The following is a 20700-nucleotide window of genomic DNA, read 5'->3' as shown; positions in this document are numbered from 1 at the left end:
TAAATTGGACAGTGCAGAATTTAAGCTTTCTGACAATATCAGATATGTCTATGTCCTGGGAAATTTTCTTGTTACTTACAACCAACCTCATGCTAATCGCATTAGCCTACTTTAGCTCAACTGTCCCGCGGGAGACCCACCGATCCTGTAGAGGTTTTAATTTGAAATGGGGTCTGTTTGAATAGACTAAAATGAACAGCTGTGTATGCATAAAAAACATGGCATGCTAGCTCCATCCTGATGGCGCAGTGGACTAATTCCAAAGAGAGAGAACAGAAGATTGTAGTTTTGCATCTCACTGATGCTGTGTCACAATAAAAATACATGTGTTTGCATATATACTGCCTAAGGAAATTAATTTCCATGTGTCATTTCTGTGTTTGGAGTTCAAAAACGTTAACCCAAAATAAGATAGCAGTGTTATTAAAAGTCTTATTGAAACATTTGGTGAATGTTTTAAGGAAGTTATTAAAAAACCTCCAAATAACCTATAATTTCTGTTCTCAGTGTTAATAAAACTTTCCAGGAAAACTTTCAAGGAACCAGAGTAAAATGTTCTCAGAACCTCTCTGCAACTTAAAATAAATGTTCCCAGAACCGGCTAAATGTTAATTTCTGTTCTGAGAACATTTAAAAAAACATTCAGATACTTTATTCATACAACCAATGTGAAACCAAAAACATACGTTCCCACAACTTCCGAGGAACCAAATGTGCTAGCTGGGCCCATATATTTTGTTGAATTGTAGGAAATTAGATTTAAAAATGCAACATTTTCTCTCCACCCCTTGGCAAAATGAGTAGAATCGCATTCAATTTGTTTTTAAACAGCAAATTGTTCTCTCTGTCCATTGGAAAAATTAGTAGAATTGCAAAAAAAAAAAAATTTTAATCGGCAACATTTTCTCTACGCCCTATGGCAAAATATGTAGAATTACAGCACATTTTTCTCTCCGCTGCTAAGATGGAGGCTACAACAATGTTTTGCCATAGGGGGGCTTAGGGCCCCCAAAAAGCTAGAAATGAATCTGGCTCCCAGGCCTCATTGGCTCAATGTCCACATACTCCTGCCAGCCCAACCACCACAGGGCCAGGGAACTGCCACTCAGAACACAACACGGGACAGGACGTGTCTAGCATCCATGAGAGGAACGAACAGGTATTGTCAATGGACATAGCGGTAGCACTTTACATCACAGTACGGAATAAACTGTTAATAATATGGTAATACTATGTATCTTGTATTCATACGTTCAAGGTTTCATATTATTTTCAGGAGCGGAGGAAGAGCAATAATCCTTCATCAGCCTGACACACATCACAGCATGCCACTCAGAAATAGAGATGATGACTGTCAATCATTTACCCCCCCCCACCCCGTTGCATCTGCACCTGCCACGCCCTATATTGCTCATCCTGTGTCTCCTTGACCTGCCGCCACCTCTCTCTCTCTCTGTGTGTGATTGTGTGGGCGGATTCCCACCAGCTGCAACCTGTTCCATAATCAAGACCTCTACAATACTCAGCTCTGCCACTTCCACGCTGCCAGATCATAATTTCTGCTCAGTCAGTCTACGTTTCTAGCCATTTGTTCCTATTTAGATCCTGCTTTTCCTTGCCTGACACTGTTTTCCTCTCCGCTACAGTTCTGCCTGCTCTGACTCTGGTCCCTGTCTCCAGTCCCACGTCTTGTCAGTCCTGTTACTCTGTCCTGGATCCCCCACTCTACTGCTCCCTTGGATTCCCCTCCAGACCTGCTTACCCTGTCCCAACCCCTCTCGCTCCAGCTTCAGCCTCCGCACCTGGTTTCCTGCAACCCGCCCGAGCTTCCCCTGGCCTGCACTCCATCTTCCCCTTGTTTCAATAAATACCTTGGTTACCGCATCCCAGTCTCCTCGTCTGAGTCTGCTCTTGGGTTCACCTGTTCCGCTCTGCGTAACACCCCCCTCCATCATGACAATGCCATCAGCCATACTGCTCGTTCTGTGCGTGATTTCCTGCAAGACAGGAATGTCAGCGTTCTGCCATAGCCAGCGAAGAGCCCGGATCTCAATCCCATTGAGCATGTCTGGGACCTGTTGAATCGGAGGGTGAGAGCTAGGGCCATTCCCAACAGAAATGTCCGGAAACTTGCAGGTGCCTTGGTGGAAGAGTGGGGTGACATCTCACAGCAAGAACTGGCAAATCTGACGCATGTCCATGAGGAGATGCACTGCAGTACTTAATGCAGCTGGTGGCCACACCAGATACTGACTGTTACTTTGGATTTTGACCTCCCCCCCCCCCTTTATTCAGGGACACCTATTCCATTTCTGTTAGTCACGTCTGTGGAACTTGTTCAGGTTATGTCTCAGTTATTGAATCTAATGTTGATACAAATATCTACACATGTTAAGTTTGCTGAAAATAAACGCTGTTGACAGTAAGAGGAGTTTATATTCTCTTATCCTCTTTATCCAACGATAGCCCCATCTCCACATCAATGACCCTCATACGACACATGCTCACACCCCTCTTTCCTTGCTGTCTCATCATCTGAGGATCTGTGTTTGGCCCCGAGCGGCCACCCTCCCCTGCCTGTTAAGTGGGTTAACATTAATTAATTCTCATCCATTCGGTCCTCAGTGTCTCCTGCAGACGGCTATGGTACCAATTATTTTCACTGGTGATTGTCCTTAGGGAAGACATCTGTCCGGCAGAGACTGGGCTGGGATCCAACGTCCAGGATTCTCCAGCAGCAATATGCATACATGGGGTGTGTGTTTGGGTGGGATCGTGGTGTGTGTGTGCATTGGCCTCAGTGCCCAAAGCTCACACCCTGTCTTAAATGGAGCAGCAGGGGATTGAGACAGCAGCTCCATACAGGGCTCTGACACCAAGCTCTCATTTCTAATGGAGTCTTTGAATGGCCAAATGACTCTGTCAGGGCTGAAGGGAGGAGAAAACAGCAGCTTTTGCATCAACCTCAAACTGGATTACACATCACAAACTAGTTCATTTAATCTGTCCGAAATAAATACCACAGCATTAGAATTAATTTCTCGTATTTGATCAAAGTAACATGATTACATATTCATTCAGAGTACTTTCCAACTGGGCTGGAGAAACAGAGTTAGATTGAGGACAATAAGCAGCTTGTTCTGACTTTATAACAGAGTGGTATTGATTTATTGATCTGGTTCTATTTGAGGAAGTCTAGAGGGTGAAGGGGAGAGACGGCAGGTGGACAAAGACAAAAGGCTTTAGTTTCAACTCACATCTCCACTCTACACACTCCGATTACCCTGGTCCCAGAACTTTGGGCTTTAGCCAAGTCCTCCAACTATAAGGGATGAGGACCATATCCTTGGAACAGTCTGCCACAACTGCCACATACTGTAGGCAGGCAGGCACAAACAACAATTTTCTATCCCTGACTCACCCTCACGTCCAAGAGGAAAACAATCGCGGGGTGTCCTTATAAGTCTTGCTCAGACACAGGCCCCCCTGAACGCTCTCCCTCTCTCTCACTCTGTCGCCATGGAGAACAGACAGATGGTTGATGTGCCGAAAAAACACACAAAATAACCACCAGGAGAAAAAAACAAGACACTTCATTTGGTCAGACATTCCTTCCTCTGTGCTTTATTTTCCACATAATGTGTGTCTAAGACAATTTTCCCTTGTGGACATCCTATAACGAACAAAAACGAACATCAAAGTAGTGGCCCAAGATAGGGAAAAATATAAGTTCAGTTGTAAGTTTATTTTTTTGAATTACTATTTTTAGAGGCAAGGATCGTAATCTTGTTCAATGTGTAAGAGTTAACAAGACATAAATCTCACACTACCGCTTTGTGCACTTAAAGAAGCGTTTAGTGTTACTTTAGTCAACACAACCTTAGTCATGTGTGGAGAAAATATGTGCTGTCTGAGAGTCTGTCTGAGACAAGGAGGCCAGCGTTACAGAACTAACATTTATAACTCCCAAAGGGTTAACTTCTTGCTGTGCAGGAAAAATACAATCCACATACCAGACCAGTGAAGCCTGGACTCATAGAGAGCGTTCTAAGTTGGAAAACAAAATCGGACCACAGATAGTAGCTGAATGACAGGAATTTCGTATTCGACAAAAACGGCCCCAAAAATGCAGCCCAGCAATCCCTGTTATAGAAAGAAATACAAAAAGTGACCCTTGTCCATGACATGGCTAAACGGACAATAACACATCTCTGCCCATACCTGAACCCCAGTTAACTCTCTACTGTGTGGTGCCAAGAACAACAAAGCAATGATCTGGTGGCTTCTGGAATGTGTTCATTTCCTTTTTGCTGTGACTGTTTACACAAAGTGTCCAGCCTGGCTGTGGCATTGAATACAGGAGCCGCTTCCATCAACAGGAATGCAGGGTGTATCTGATGTGGAAAAGCATGCAAGTATTTGTGTGCTTGTGGGACATTCAATTAATTCATAAGGCATGAAGAATAAAGAATACACTAAAGCAGGGGTAGGCAATTCTAGTCCTCGAGGCCCTGATTGGTGTCACAGTTTTGCCCCAGCCCGAGTTAACACACCTGACTCCAATAGTCACCTAATCATGATCTTCAGTTTAGAATGCAATTTGATTAATCAGCTGTGTTTGCTAGGGATGGAGAGAAAATGTGACACCAATCAGGCCCTTGAGGACTGGATTTGCCCAGCCCTGCACTAAAGCAATACTAGGGCTAAAGTAAATGTTATATTTTTTAAATAATTGCTTGCCGCCCCCCCACCCCACCCCACACACACAGATCATCCATTTCTCTGGAATGTCTCAAGAAATTATTTGCGATACCCCCAGACCACTATGCCTTGAGGTTACCAAAACACTTTCTCAATTTTGACACATACCCAAGTGCAAGGCCTACTGAAATTCCAATCTATTCTTTGTGAATCCAGATCTCTGGGCTGTTCAATTATTTAATATATTGGCACTGATATTTTTTGCATTGTAGCAAACTCAGCAGTTACTTCTGTAGTGTAGAATATCCTTCTACAGTCCCTCCAGGACTGTAGAACAGTCAGGCCTCGCATCAGACAGTGCTGGCCTGTGGTCTCCATCTAGTGGTCAATTTAGGAAACTGTGGGTCTCTATACTTCTTGCATTACAGAAAGAGACCTTTTCCTACAATAAAAGGGGTGATTTCCCAGACACAGATTAACCCTATTCCTGGACTAAAAACCAAGCTTAATGGAGTCCAGGATTAGTCACTGTGTCTGGCAAAACAGCTCCTTGAAGATGTACACTGAGTATACCAAACACTAGGAACACCTTCCCTAATATTGTGTTGGCATTTTGCTCTCCGAACATCCTCAATTCATCTGGGCATGGACTCTACAAGGTGTCGAAGGCGTTCCACAGGGATGCTGGCCCATGTTGACGCCAATGCTTCCCACATCCAGGCTAGATGTCCGTTGAGTGGTGGACCATTCTTGATACACACGGAAAACTGTTGAGTGTGAAAAACCCAGCAGCATTGCCGTTCGACACAAACCGGTATGCCTGGCACCTACTACCATACCCCATTCAAAGGCACTTAAATATTTTGTCCATTCGCCCTGAATGCCACATATACACAATTCATGTCTCAAGGCTTAAAAAAAATAAAAAAATCCTTCTTTAATCTGTCTCCTCCCCTTCATCTACACTGATTGAAGTGGATTTAACAATAAACGGATCATAGCTGTCACCTGGATTCACTGGTCAGTCTGTCATGGAAAGAGATGTTCTTAATATTTTGTATACTCAGTCTATAAAGTCCTACAAAAATCTGCAAAACATCTTTAATATACAGTGTTAAAACAAATGGTTGAAACAACCATAGAAATCAAATTGTCATCGAGTACAGGAGTCAAGATGTGGCACGGCACTGGCCGTACTCTAATACACAGAGAAATGAATACTTGAGACAGATTTCTTCCATGAACAAGATGAGCTCAACTGATACAGATTTAAATAAAAGACATAACTACATGACATTAACTCTGTAGCAGGTGTTCAAGAAATAAAACAAGGGGGGAAAAGAAAGTTGATCGGAGTCGACTGCAAATCAATTCCATATGCTGCAATCATCCATATTTTAAAGTTGAATGAAGATACACTTTTTCCCATTTTAACCATTCCAGAAGTTGGTTCAAAGTACTTAACATGCAACAAAAATTATATTAAGTTGATTTTGTTCTACATGCATAATTGAATGTAAACATTTGATCTTAAACTCTATAGAATTCAAATAATATCAAAAGCTACACAAAAACTATTTAAGTAAAAGCATTAAATACCTATTCAACTCAATGAAGAACTTGTCACACCAAAATGATGTGTAGCTCAACTAGAACATTTTGCCATCTCAGCCAATGGCCGGCATGTGGACCGTTCACCTCAATGGTATGCTGACATTTTTAAACAAAGAAATAGACTAGGCTGCAATGAGGATAAACGCTCAATATAAAAACAGGTTGCGCCGAAACCAGATGTAATCGTTTAACCAAATTTTTAATAAGGATATCAACAGGAAAACTTGTAGGTTTTAGAAAAATTATATTTTTTGTAAAATTCTACAGCCAAGAGAACCTTGACTCTCTTTATGGTAATCATACAGTAACACCTTTGGTGCTGATAGTCAATCAAATCCACCTGCTACTGTACATCTGGTCTGGGCACACCCCAGTTTACCGTAAACAAAATATGGCATTTCAGATATCTGTCTGACAGAATTACTGATGTCAATTGACTCGGAATAAGGCAACAATGACTAAATCTAACGTTAACCAGGCCAGTGGTGTCAGAATATTTTTTTTGAAACTAGACAGACATTAAAATACATTAAAATTGGCATCAGAGAGGAAAATATTAATAAATATTGTAAGTGACTTCCGCGTAAAAGGAAGGAAAGGGAACCAGTACAGTAGGAGTGCAAATCATGCTGCCGTTGGAAACAAACAGGAAGTAAATGCAAGACTGAAGGGCACTACTGGAAAACAAACAGATGTTTTCCTGGTTGTTGCTATTTGTGTGACTCTGAATGACTACAAATCAGAGCACAAGAGATTTAAGGCACATCTTTTTGTATCCTTGATCCTATGGTTCTAACAATTAACTTATCCTTAAGATGCTTTTGGAAAACTGGGCCCAGGAATGGGAGTGGATTGTTATAAAAAAAATCTCTGACCTACTGATTGTTTTGTAATATACTTAATTTAACAGTAAGAAGAACAAAAAAAACTATAGTATTTTCTACGAACGTAGAATACAAGTTAAGCTTTAATATAGCTACATAATTCAAGTTAGATGAAGCCCGAAAGTTGTATTATGCATAGTATCATACAATGTACAGAATTAGATAATTGAATAGTGTCATCAAGGCAAATGGCAGTGTTTTCAAAGGCGTGTGTGTCGTTACTGAGTTCACAGGATTAGTCTTTGTATGTTTGAGAGTTCTCTCACATAAGGTAGAGTGGAGGAGTGATTGTCGGTGTTAGTCATGAGGCTGTTGGGGTTGTGTGCAGGTGTTCAGGCACCTTGGCTGGGCCTGGGTTGGAGGCAGGACAGAACTGGGCAGCCCTTTAACAGAAGCCTCAACATTACATCTCCTCATCCTCCTGTTCGCCCACAGAGCCACTTGTAGAGTGGGCTAAGGAGTCCTCAGTCCCCTCTCTGATACAGCATCCTCCATATTTATGGTTTTACACTCTTCTTCTACCCTCTCCAGTTTACTCCCCTCCACTACTGCCTTTTCTTCATCCTCCAATTGCTGTTGTATACCATCCTCCATTTTAACAATTTCAACCTCCATCTTCTCTTCTTTCCCATTCTCCCACATTTTTATATTTTCTCCCTCTTTCTCCACCCTCTCCTGTTCTGTTCTTACAGAGCAGTCTTCCACAGGCTCCACCGCCACAAAGCTGCTCTCCCTCCAGTCCTTTTCCACCTTCACCTGGATTACTGGCTCAGAGTCAGACGTCCTGCCCTGGTTCTCCAGAGGGGTGTCTCCAGAACCCTCCCCAGACTCGGTGAGGCAGAGCTGGAGAGGTGGAGAATTGATGTCTGGGCTGGTGGTGTGACAAGGCAGCTCCAGGAGGAAAGCCCTGGCCCTGCTGGGTGAGCTCAGGTCCTCAGCCTCCTCGCACGACTCCATTCTATGCCTTTTAGCTAAGAGGAGTGTGGTGTCACCGTTTTCCTGATCCCCTGCAGCCATCCTGGAGCCAGTATCAGAGGCAGATCTTCTGGTGGTGGAGCGCTTGCTGAGGTTGAGCGGTAGGGCCTGCTCTGGGGGAGGGGTGATTGGTAGACAGGGCTTGCCATTCAGGTCCTGGGCTAAGACCTCCGACAGCCGCTTGGTGAAGGAGTGAAGCTGGGCCAAGCCCAGCCGTGTATGCATCAGCTGGCGCACCTGCAGGCTGCAGTCCAGATCCAGGGGTAGGACCCGGAGAGGGGGCAGGGGAGGCCTGCTGCTACGGCCCTCCCTGGTGCTGGTACTGCTGCTGCCCCCCCCCTGGGTTGCTTCTTCAAGCCCACACCCCAAGCACTGGTGGTGGGACTGGTGGTGAGACTGCAGATGGGGCTGGTCCCCATTGGAAAGGGGGGTGTCTGAGCTCCCTGCCTTGGCCTGGAGGTGGAAGCTGGAGGGCTGGTGGGAGGCAGGGTCCTGGGTGTTTAGACTAGGGTTGTCCAAGCTATTGAGGCCCAGTCGGCTCCTAAAGAGATCCAGGGGACAGAGACCTTTAGAGGGCCTGAACCCTCCTAGGGAGCCCCCTGCATGGAGCCTGGGGAGATCAGACAGGAGATTTGCAGGAGACAGAGTGGGTGATGGTGCTAGAGTATCCCCATTCGCCACCTTTACCTCCCTCTCCATTTTGGGCAGGAGGGGGAGGAAGGGGGCAGACATTGGGGACAGGTCTGGGGTTAGTGGCATGTTGGCCAGGTTTAGCTCCTGGAACACAGACAGGGACTGGAGAGAGGGGTCCTGCAGGGGTTGGGACCCCAGGTCCAGGCTGGGTTTGGCTGGGGGAGATAGGCCCACTGGACTGGCCTTGGAGGCTAGAAGTTTGGCTTGGTTCTTTTTGCCTGGAGGTCTGCCCCTGCCCCTCTTCACTACCACCACACCGTCTGGAGAAATAGTCTAGAGAGAGATGCCATACATGAGGATGGATTCAGTTACACGTTCTGAATGATTCTCATGTTAGTCTCTATAATGTAATAGAATACATTCATTTACATCAGATTCATGTCAAGCCAAAACAACTAGCGATGACAGCATATTAAATATCAAATGACTGACATGAACTGAGCAAGTCAACAATGAACTGTATGTGGTATGAGAGATGAGCTGACACTTACTGGAAGAGGGGTGGGGGTTGCAGTCTTCTTCACCAGCGGTCTCCTCCCCCTGCCCCGGATAGGCCCAGTGGATGCTGGGAGTTTGAGTTCTGCTCCTCTTCCATTTATGTGCTCCTCATAGGGAAGCATCAGCCTGAGGGAAACACAAAACCAAAAGTTCCAAAATGAAAAACACGTTTTGTAAGGAAACATCAATGCCGAAAAGCCTAAAATGCCGTGGATTTCAACCAGGTACTGTACATCCCATTAGCCTAGGAGTCTTTAATAGGTCAGCCCACCAATGAGTAACTAGCCAAACAATTCTGAAAGTAAAAGCAATTTTCACGTGTTCCACCACAATCGGTCATAAACAAATCTCGCAAGTATGGGACTGGTGACACCCCCCTGCAAGCTCCCAGCTGCTATCAACGCAACATTTACATTATCCCACCCCTGGTTAGCCACTATTGTCTTAAAAAGCCAAACCTAAACACAATATCTGCTAATTAACTTCCAACAATATTGCCCCTGTCTGTGTAGTGAGCATGTTTGTCTGTCACTCCGTGTGTAGCCAGTTGATGTGATAACCATCTTGTGGGTTGACAGAAATATTTTCCCCAAAACCTTCAAATTAAATGTTAACTGCAAAATAGGCTTACCTGGCAGACGTACAGTGCCTTCGGAAAGTATTCAGACCCCTTGACTTTTTCCACATTTTGTTACATTACAGCCTTTTTCTAAAATTTTATGAATACATTTTTTCCCCCCCTCAATCTACACACAATACCCCATAATGACAAAGCAAAAACAGATTTGTAGAAATTTTAGCTAATTTATTTTAAAAAAAAGAACTTAAATACCTTATTTACATAAGTATTCACACCCTTCGCTATGAGACTCGAAATTGAGCTCAGGCACATCCTGTTGCCATTGATCATCATTGATTGCCTTTCCAAATCATGGCCACACACCTGTCTATATAAGGTCCCCCAGATGACAGTGCATGTAAAGTAAAAACCAAGCCATGAGGTCAAAGCAATTGTCCATAGAGCTCCGAGACAGGATTGTGTCCAGGCACAGATCTGGGGAAGGGTACCAAAATATTTCTGCAGCATTTAATGCCCCCAAGAACAGTGGCCTCCATTCTTAAATGGAAGAAGTTTGGAATCACCAAGACTCTTCCTAGAGCTGGCCGCCTGACAAACTGAGCAATCAGGGGAGAAGGGCCTTGGTCAGGGAGGTGACCAAGGACCCAACGGTCACGCTGACAGAGCTCAAGAGTTCCTCTGGGGAGATGGGAGAACCTTCCAGAATGACAACCATCTCTGCAACACTCCACCAATCAGGCATTTATGGTAGAGTGGCCAGACGGAAGCCACTCCTCAGTAAAAGGCACATGACAGCCCGCTTGGAGTTTGCCTAAAGGCACCTAAAGGACATACCAAGATTCTCTGGTCTGATGAAACCAAGATTGAACTCTGGCCTGAAAGCCAAGCGTCACGTCTGGAGGAAACCTGGCACCATCCCTACGGTGAAGCATGGTGGTGGCAGCATCAAGCTGTGGGGATGTTTTTTAGCGGCAGGGATTGGGGGCAGGGCAGAGGGAAAGATGAACGGAGCAAAGTAGAGAGAGATCCTTGATGAAAACCTGCTCCAGAGCGCTCAGGACCTCAGACTGGGGCCAAGGTTCACTTCCCAACAGGACAACAACCCTAAGCACAAAGCCAAGACAATGCAGGAGTGGCTCCGGGACAAGTCTCTGAATGTCCTTGACTGGCCCAGCCAGAGCCCGGACTTGAACCCGATCGAACATCTCTGGAGAGACCTGAACATAGCTGTGCAGCAATGCTCTCCATCCAACCTGACAGAGCTTGAGAGGATCTGCAGAGAAGAACGGGAGAAACTCCCCAAATACAGGTGTGCCAAGCTTGTAGCATCATACCCAAGAAGTTGAGGCTGTAATTGCTGCCAAAGGTGCTTCAACAAAGTACTGAGTAAAGGGTCTGAACACGTACGTAAATGTGATATTTTATAAAAAGAGATTTTTTTTTAATTATGCATTTTAGAATAAGGCTGTAACAACAAAATGTGGGAAAAAGTCAAGGGGTCTGATTAATATCCGAATGCACTGTATATTATGAGTAAGTATATCATTTGTATCTTATTTGCAAACTTTGATATGAAATCATCAGCAGCAGTACAGAACCATCACTAGACAGGCAGATTAGACGCCACATTTTTCATTCACTAGATGTGCAATTAAAGGGCCAGATCAGTAATTAAAGGGGAATTACACTCAAAACTCAATGTGTTTGTTTCCTTCCAGACCTAAAAAATAAATACATTTAAAAAATGTGTCTTCTGATGTGATTTAAGCATTGCCATCCAATTTTGTTGTTTCTCTATGAACAATTGTAATTTTGACAAACAAATCTAAACCAGGAAAAATACAACTGAGAAAACATGATTTGGGAAAACATAAAACAGAACTTGGGAAAGAAATGACAGATTTTATAGAGTTGTTTATTAACCATTATTTTACCAGGTATATTGACAGGAAACAGTGCACTACTTCCTCTTGTACACTAAGGACCCGGGGAAGAGTTGCAGGGGAGAAGAGAAGAATGTGCCCATTTGAAAGCTAGAAAAAAAAAAAAAAGAATAGCTCGCAACGTTTAATTTTTTAAAAGTAGCTCTCATGCTAGAAAAGGTTGGAGACCCCTGCATTAGCCTATCATTCTAGAGAAATAGTATAGATTGAATTTGTTTAGTAAATCATATCAGAACCCTGAATCAGCATTTCTCACAGCTGAAGCCTGGGTTATATTGTGCACTGTAGTTATAAACATGGTTTCCTTTTGTCACAAGAAGAATAGGCATGCTTTAGGTGGGGCACAATGTAAACTGGTCTGGGCACCAGCAGTGTTCCTGCCTCACCTCTCATAGTGCCTCCGGGTGCAGGTGGCAGCGCTGGTGCTGCCCGGGCTTCCTCCTAGTTCATTATACACTTTCTTCCACAGACGCTGGGACGTCACCTACAGGAGAGAGATTGTAAATGGTTTAAAAGTCGTTTTTAGACCGTTAATTATTTCCATAAACATTTCTAACTAATTTGCTTAGATTTTGCAATCGTACCACTACTGTACAAGATATGTGGATGATACAGAACGATGGCCTTCACTACTCACCCTCTCATGGCCGCCCAGCCGTTTGACTACAGAGTACATGACAAACAGGTCAACTGTAGACACGGAGACAGATAAGAGTGTTTAAGCATACCATAGGTCCTAGGAGCTGTGGCCTTGACGGTCTGGTTTACAACGCTGACAGATATACAGCTTGTTCAAAGACAGAACTGCATGGTGGGAACATTTTATTTCGTTCCGTAGGGAAAACTCATCAAATCAAACTGAAAGTACAGCAAAGGACCCTTTGTATTCAAAACCTTTGGTAGGAGTATTAATGTTGGTTGATGAAGTCATCAGTGAGCAACTCACTCTTCTTGAAGCCGAGGTTGGGCACCTTGCTGATGGGTGAGCCGCAGCGCTCCATGTAGCAGTAGAGTTGATCCAGGAACAGCTGCTCATCAGAGTGGGGGAGACAGGCCTCCTCACAGTGCATCTCCACACTGCCCATCACATTCTCCTACAGGATACATAATGTTATAACAATACTACATCTAGTAATGCTGTACAGCCCCATTACAGTTTGTGTCTATTAGGAAATGTGGAATTTTCACATCTAAGAATAGTAACTACTTGGCATAAATATTGTATTGTGATGTATTTCATAACAAAGACACCTAAAGGTAATTACTATGATATTAAGTAATTTCTAAGTGAATATGAGGTGAATAATAAGACATCTGACAGTAAGTTATGAAGTTATGTAGCCATATCAACAGTTTCTAGAACAAAACAAAGTGTACCTTCATTCTCTCTATCCAGGACTCTGATTGGTTGAGGGCTGGTGGCTCCACAGCTTTCTGGCCTTCTGGCCTGCCTCTCCTCTTGCGGGGTCGCCCCTTCAAGCTAAGAGAGGTGCATCCTTGGAATGAGAGATATACATTTAATCCTAATTCAAAATAAGATAATCATTTGCCTTTCAAAAAACATTGAACTAAGTACAAAATAACATTGTTTTAGGATCCCATAATTTCAGCACATGCTGTGTTCCCTACAAGATGACCACAACATACAGTAAATGAGTTAATATAATAGTTTAAGGTTGCATTAATTCATTTCAATTTATTGTCCACACATTTTAGATTCCATTGCCTAATTAGGGTTAAAAAATATAAGCACTTCAGCCAATGGCCACATTTACATGAATGGAGAGATCAAGTTCCCTCAGCCTGCTGCTCACCCAGCTGTGTCCAGACACTGGTGTTGCTGTCCAGGGTGGGGTGGTTGAAGGTATCCCGGCAGTAGAGGACCTGTGTGTTGTGTTGGGCCACCTTGATCCCTCCCAGGGCCAGCAAATGGGGGTTCTGGAGCCCCAACCCTACCTCGTCCTGGATGCGCCTCTGCAGGGAGCGGAAGCGGCAGTACTGGGGGTAGCTGAGCACCTTGACCCCTAGACGCTCACTCTTAGCCTTCTCTTTGAGTGGCGTTGGGGCTCCGTTGGTAATGATAGTGGTGGGTTTGTGATGACCGTTGTTCCTGCTGGACTTCTGGCTGCCTCCTTTCCACCCTTGAGGTTCCGGACAGGTCCACCTCACCAGATCCTCCACCCGCACCACTATCTTCTTAGAGACAGCCAACACCTCATCCTGAGGGACACACACACACACTTAGATCCCCATTAAAGCCATACTACTTTATTTGTGCATACCCTCCTCAAAGAAAGAGCCACCAAGAAAGAAAAAAATGTCAAGAATCAAGGAAATACATCCCATGCAAAAACACATTGCTGTGAAGAAATTCCCTTGAGCTTTACTAAATTAGTAACCCTACTAACCCTAAACCATTTCTTTAGGGGACACAGAATGTGGTTGGTTTACAGTTCACCACATAGGACCAGATTAAGTTCCCCCCAGTCAGAGTACCAATGGCCTGTGGCACATGAGGAGGCAGAGCTCTCCTACGCCTCCCAGACCTGTTTGACACTAGTGACAATGATCTGCCTCAGGCACTGACAACCCTACACCACTGATAGAAGCAAGCTGGCCTATCTCACATATTTTTCACATTCCACCTCCAACTATAGGTGACTACATGAACAACAAACTGGAACAGGTATTTTTTACCATGACTCCCCTCTAAAGATGTTATTTTTCACTATGATTAACACTATAGTGAAATAGGAAACTTTGGAAAACCTGGGATTCATGATCCCAGCAAAAAAAAAAAAAAAATGGAATGGAATAAATAAAAAAATACAAGTATAACATCTCATAGAACTACTCTTTGCCATACCTATGCACTTTTAAAACGTTTGGTATGAAGAACAGACTTTAGTAAGACTGCATTTATTATACATGAATTGTGCAAGTTGATTAAAAACATTTCACAAATAAGAAGGGGAAAAGTGACATCAATCTAATGATTCTTGTTAATAGTTAGTTATTGGGCAACCATTTGTAAATTGAGATTGTGAAACACTTGTGGTTAAACAAGTAGGCTAAAAGCCAGGCACACACAATCCATTATTGCATCAACCCAAGCCAAAATTTGACTATCGAAGAAATGCACAGAACAGCATGTCCTTTCATGAGTTCTGCTATATATGACATACTAGTCTAGCAATGACATATGGCCGGTAATTTTGAGTATGACAACCACACTCAGTGTTTATAGTAATGTAGACTTTAAAAGGTACCTAGTTTTAACATTTTTATAGTTTAGAACACTTCTACATTATGAAAAACGATCAAGCTCGGTGGTGCCCCCCACCCACCTCTCCATGCTCTCTGGTTCTGCCTTTGGGAGTATCCTCAGGGAGGAAGTACAGTCTGGAGCTGGCCAGCAGATGGCACTGGGCCTGGTCCTCCCACAGTAACATCACCTGAAATAAGAAATACATAGAAGATGCTTTTATCCAGAGCGACTTACAATAAATACGTAATCAGTACAGTGGCACAAGGAGGAATTAATCCCAAAACTCTGGGGCCTGTTCATGAGGGTGCAATGTTACAGAACGTTCAAAATCAGGTAGAAATCCTTAGGGAAGAACAGGTATTGAGGTTCCATCTGCAACGTTCTACACAGTCACCACCCTGAATACACCCCGGTATGGCAAGTATCATGTGCAGACTAACAGAGCTATTAGAATTCATACCTCAGCAATGCCCACAGGTTCCTCAGGGCCACAGCGGACATAGTAGAACTCCCCCAGTTTCCAGACCTGAGCAGCGGACCCGGCCCCACAGCTCACTGACTTATAGAAGGCAAATGAGCCACGCAGGCAGGAGGGAGCACCTAACCACTGTGTGAGCGAGAGAGAGAGGTCAGAGTAATTCAACCATTCCCGTCTGTTCAATGACAGGGCATGTGATCTGAATCAACCTTGATCCATAATGTAAATGGAGCCTTGTTCCCCCATTTGATTTTCATGAAGTCCATTTAAGATAAATTGTAATATGGTATGAATACAACTCTGTTAAAGATTAGTTTAACAAACAACAAAACCATGTGTACTTGTAATGTATTCCGCAATTATACTAGGAACAATAATCATGTGACTAGGACTTGAAAAGCTTCACATATCTTATTCAAATTGTTAAGAATTTAGTTCAGAATATTTGAAATACTAAGCTCCTGACAACTGCTATATAAATCAACTTCCTTAAAACAAAAAAATATACCTCTTGAATAATAGGGTGATTCCTCACAAAACAAGACCATGATTTTTAGTATTTTCACAAAATGTAATCAATAGAAGGGTCCTTTGGAAGAAGGGTTGTTGACATTTGAATTTTAATGCATAATTGAGGAATAATTAATTTAAGTTTAAACATTTGGGACATTTTGCCTTTAAGCCTCTGTTTCCTCTGTAGCTTTACCGCTTGCTCAGTAATATGAGTAGTATTTTGATTTAAAAAACTATTTTCTTACATTAATTCAGGAATATAAACACTGAAACAATAAAAAGTATGATTTGGCTATTTTTTAAAATAAAAAGATAAGATTATATTGTCGAACAGGCAATGTAACCAATCACAGCCATCATACTTGGATGATTGTACATCCTGCAAATCACCAGCAGAGGGCGACCATTTTGTATATAGTTTCACATTCACTCGGTAGGTAATGCTTACAAATTGGATCCTAACTCTAAAAGTATCTGAAATCTCACTCTGGAACTTTGTAATGCCCGTAGTGTGTATTATGTTTAATACGCTCTTAGAGGCCTTGGTAAGGCCAAAATGTCACAAATATTCCAACTTCAATTAATAATTTTTCAATTTCGCTTGAAGATACAAATGTCAAATATATGTCAATAATCCTTCATCCAAAGGACCCTTATATGGATTACATTTCGTGAAAAATCCCAGAAATCATGGTCTTATTTTGTTCTAGTTTCGTGAGTTATCACCCAGTACAACTAGGCCTTCATTGTAAATAACAATTTGTTCTTAACTGACGTGCCTAGTTAAATACATTTTAAAAATAATACATTTTAAAAAGCTAATAGTACAACTAAGTATTGAGCCCATCACAAATGTCCGTAATCTAGACACGGGAAGTTTAATTTAAATTGCAAAACTCAAACAAATACAGATGTCATCCCTTCCATGTGTACAATTTCAATGTTAAACAACTCGCACACAGAAACACTCCTTCACATGATACCAATTATCCATTTGGGCCATAAACAAACTTTCAGATTCCACCAAATGTTCCTGGCAAAGGCCTGCATTCCAACCCATTTATCAACATTAGTTCATGCATATGTTGTTCTGCTCAATCTATGGCTGTCTATATGAGAGCAACCTCGCTGCTAGTGGCCACAAAGGACAGCCATTTTCACTCAATTACAATGGCTTTCAATCATCTGAATTAGGCCAAATACAGAGAGCCCGCTCTGCTTTCTACTCTAGCGTCACCATGCACCAATAACCATTCCAAAATATTCATCAATTTTGTAGGCAATCCTTATTCACAGATAGTATGATGTGACTGTATACATATTTTCAAAGCCGTGAAAGGGTTATAAAAATAAAAGGATACAATTGGATATCCAACATAAAACACTTGTTTTGTGATGAATCAAAACTATGAAGAAATGAGTTGCAATAGGCTATTGTAATTCATATAGACCTTTACAAACTCTGAGGGCCTAATCTAAAAATATATAATAAATCAATTAACACCCCTGTAGGTCTTATAGGGTATATCCTAGCTGCCTAAATGCGGAAAATTCGCACCCTTTGTACCCGCCCATTGTCGGCAAACCCGTCCGCTACCCCCCTTCCAATGCAGCAGGAACAGAGCTGTGCGTGCACACGTTGATCACTTAGCCAACTAGTGGTGAAAACGAGGCAAGGCTGATTTTACAGTAAATCCTTAAACCACATAAAACTGGATTTTCAATTTTGAGAAGGATTTAAGGGGGGAAAAAACGAACCTACAGAAAGGCTACGTTAATGCTCATGTTGGAATTTGATATAGCCTGCACAGCTGTTCCAGAAATTGAGAAACGAATAGAAAATGAGTTCTTTCTGCAAAATAACAGTGTGACCTTGGATATCGTATTATACAAAACATTGTCTACACAATATTACAACATTATACGAAGTGGAAAAGTAGGCCTATATCCTTAGACATTAGATAATTGGAACAGGAGGAACATAATACCCACCATAACTGAGAAACCTATGATTACTGTATACGCTACAACTTAAATATCATTATGAATGCAGTATAGCCTATATATGTTCAACATTTCTGATATTAATTTTAAAACCAATATAGGCCTACTGTTACTGAAGTCCTACAATTCGACAGAAGTTTTTGGTGGGCCTAGTATTATACAATCAAGATAATCCTCGCAATTTCAAGTAAAGTACAGCGATTTCCTCACAATATTAACATTCCATTTTGAGCTATACCAAATAAACACGATACATAATGTCAGGGATTTTTCATACCCATATGTTGGCCATTTGTTCGATAAATAAACTGCTCCACCTTGTTCCTTAGATTAAATTTTAATCTTTAATATCACGTCACTGCAAATGTAAAATATTAATTTTCGACTTACTCCAAACTTGATTTTAAGTTACAATACCATCGATTTGGTTGAAAAACAAGCATAAAAGTTTCTTAATATTGCGGAATCGTCAGATAAAATTGTCTTTAATGTGGAAATGTGGGGGTGGGGGGAGAGGGAGAACGTAAGTAGTCGACACGACACACAAAGAAATCAATCATTAACAAGAAGAAAATATAGACATATTGAAGTTGAATTAAATTGCAAACCCTGACCAATAAAATCCTATAATCATGTCAGCGGAATTTGGGGCTTTCAAAATATCATAGCGAGCTATTTTCTCCCTTGGAAAGTTGTGACTCATCCAGCAAAGTTGTAATTGCGAAAGTCTTTTTAGCTTGATAGGATAACAATCAATTCGACATTCTAAACAAAATTACAGATTTGAAAACGGGCAAACTGATATCAAAATGAGACCGACACACAGTCGGTTTATTTTCGATATCAACAGGTAAAAGTGGCATGCGTGCGCATAGGAAAATCACGATTTATTTCAAAATAATATAAAGTGAGTGTCGGCTTTACCTGTATTGCATTCTGCTCCATTGCAGTAACACATTCCCTTATTCCCTCTCAGAGCCCCCTATCAAGTTACACAGCCGGGAACTCACCGGCACACAAACAAATGCTCAAGAAGAAAAGGTTTCTCTTTTTTTGTGAAAATAGGACAGGATCTAGGTGTGGCCAAAGCTGTTTGCGAGAGTAGGCTATAACATATTGTTCATATGAAAGTGGATATTTTTCATGTAAGGACATTTTTATCATCCTGAAATCATTGTTGTTCGAGTTTAAAAATGGCCTTCAATTAAGTTTAGTTACATTGTAATATCAAAATTGTTGAGCTGATACTTTGGTAGGCTATAACCACGGAGCATGCGTGGAGACAAATACTTGGTGATAGTTTTAAGTAATCGTGACTCGTATTGTACATGATAAATTCACCGTATGGTGTGGGAAATTCTGAAGAGCAAAGTTAAACACGTGATAGTTGTTACATTCGGCAGTGCAACATTGTAACTACTAGCCCACTGGGGGTGCAGGGAAACTGACATTACAACATTGTATCTGTATCATGCTAGCCATCTTTAATTTGCGACACTTTCTGAACACGTGGTCTGTCAATTGGAGTGTCTGAATATTCTATAGTTTTATAATTTTGCTGAAAACTTTAATTGAATAACCTGATGTCCCTCTAGTTTCTCCGACAGGGGGAGTGAGCACGTGTCTCTTTCCATTCTGTGGAACTTATATTTGGCTTGACCATGAAATTCATAAATGTGTAATCCAAGATTGTAATTGTATGAACAAGCTGCCATTTCAATATGGCTGCAGTGTTATAGTATCTGGTCGAAAAATATACTAAATACAGTGAGATAATCCCAATTCAAAGTTTTCATTGTATAAAATTATATTTACTAATACATTTTTTTAAATATTATTTTAATTTCACATACAGCAGGTTCGGAAATAAGATCATTTCCCCCTTGAAAGTTAACCATGTAATACAGAAAATATTGCATTGCAGTTGTCAATATAACTGTATTTAAATATGATACTGTAAAAAAGAGAGAAGTTGAACTTTGTAAGAATAATATAATAATATATGCCATTTAGCAGATGCTTTTATCCAAAGCGACTTACAGTCATGCATGCATTCAGTAGGTTGAATTAATTCATGATTTCATTATTTGAGTTTCCATACAGTAGGTTACAAGAAAGTGAGTGAAGTGTTTAGCATGTAGGGGAGACTGGGGCACAAAGTAACACAGGGCATGTGCATTGAACATTTTAGTCATTTAGCAGAGGCTCTTATTCAGAGTGACTTACAGTTAGTGCATTCATCTAAAGATAGCTAAGTGGGACAAGCACATATCACAGTCATAGTAAGTACATTTTTCCTCAATAAAGTAGCTATCAGCAAAGTCAGAGCTAGTAAGGGGTAAAAAATGAATTGCGAGTGTTAGTTCACGAAAGGCTGAACTAACACTCTGGCATGAGGACACAAAGTAACAACTAAATAACTCAAATTAGAAACCACTTAGATAGTTATTATTCAATATGCTAATGTTTGGTTAGTATATCTACTTGCATAGGAAGTTTTGCTTAAATCCATTAATCATTTTTTGTTTTATTGACCCCAAAACATTTTC

The 20700-nt window shown here is 41.8% G+C and overlaps 1 protein-coding gene across 1 annotated transcript; it reads right to left on the bottom strand.

Annotated features, from left to right (window-relative positions):
- Nucleotides 1-5784: 5784 nt before the first annotated feature.
- Nucleotides 5785-19285, bottom strand: LOC115148819 (uncharacterized). Its single transcript, XM_029691073.1, has 10 exons — nt 19076-19285; nt 15617-15763; nt 15236-15343; nt 13703-14108; nt 13266-13384; nt 12835-12982; nt 12526-12578; nt 12275-12372; nt 9359-9491; nt 5785-9140 (listed from the first exon to the last, which is right to left on the bottom strand). Exons 1-10 carry the CDS (start codon nt 19094-19096, stop codon nt 7653-7655), a joined length of 2721 nt encoding a protein of 906 aa, XP_029546933.1. The 5' UTR covers nt 19097-19285; the 3' UTR covers nt 5785-7652.
- Nucleotides 19286-20700: the final 1415 nt, after the last annotated feature.

This window comes from Salmo trutta, chromosome 15, assembly GCF_901001165.1.
Source record: "Salmo trutta chromosome 15, fSalTru1.1, whole genome shotgun sequence".
Lineage (NCBI taxonomy): Eukaryota > Metazoa > Chordata > Actinopteri > Salmoniformes > Salmonidae > Salmo > Salmo trutta.
This window is presented reverse-complemented; position numbering and strand designations above follow the sequence as displayed.

Excerpts from the sequence above, each read along its gene's own strand:
- LOC115148819 (XM_029691073.1), bottom strand. The coding sequence starts at position 19,096 with ATGGAGCAGAATGCAATACAG. Across the intron at positions 12,579-12,834 it reads CAACCTCGGCTTCAAGAAGA|TTGACCTGTTTGTCATGTAC; the intron begins GTGAGTTGCTCA and ends CCGTGTCTACAG. Across the intron at positions 9,492-12,274 it reads ACCCGGAGGCACTATGAGAG|GCTGATGCTTCCCTATGAGG; the intron begins GTGAGGCAGGAA and ends TGTTTCCCTCAG.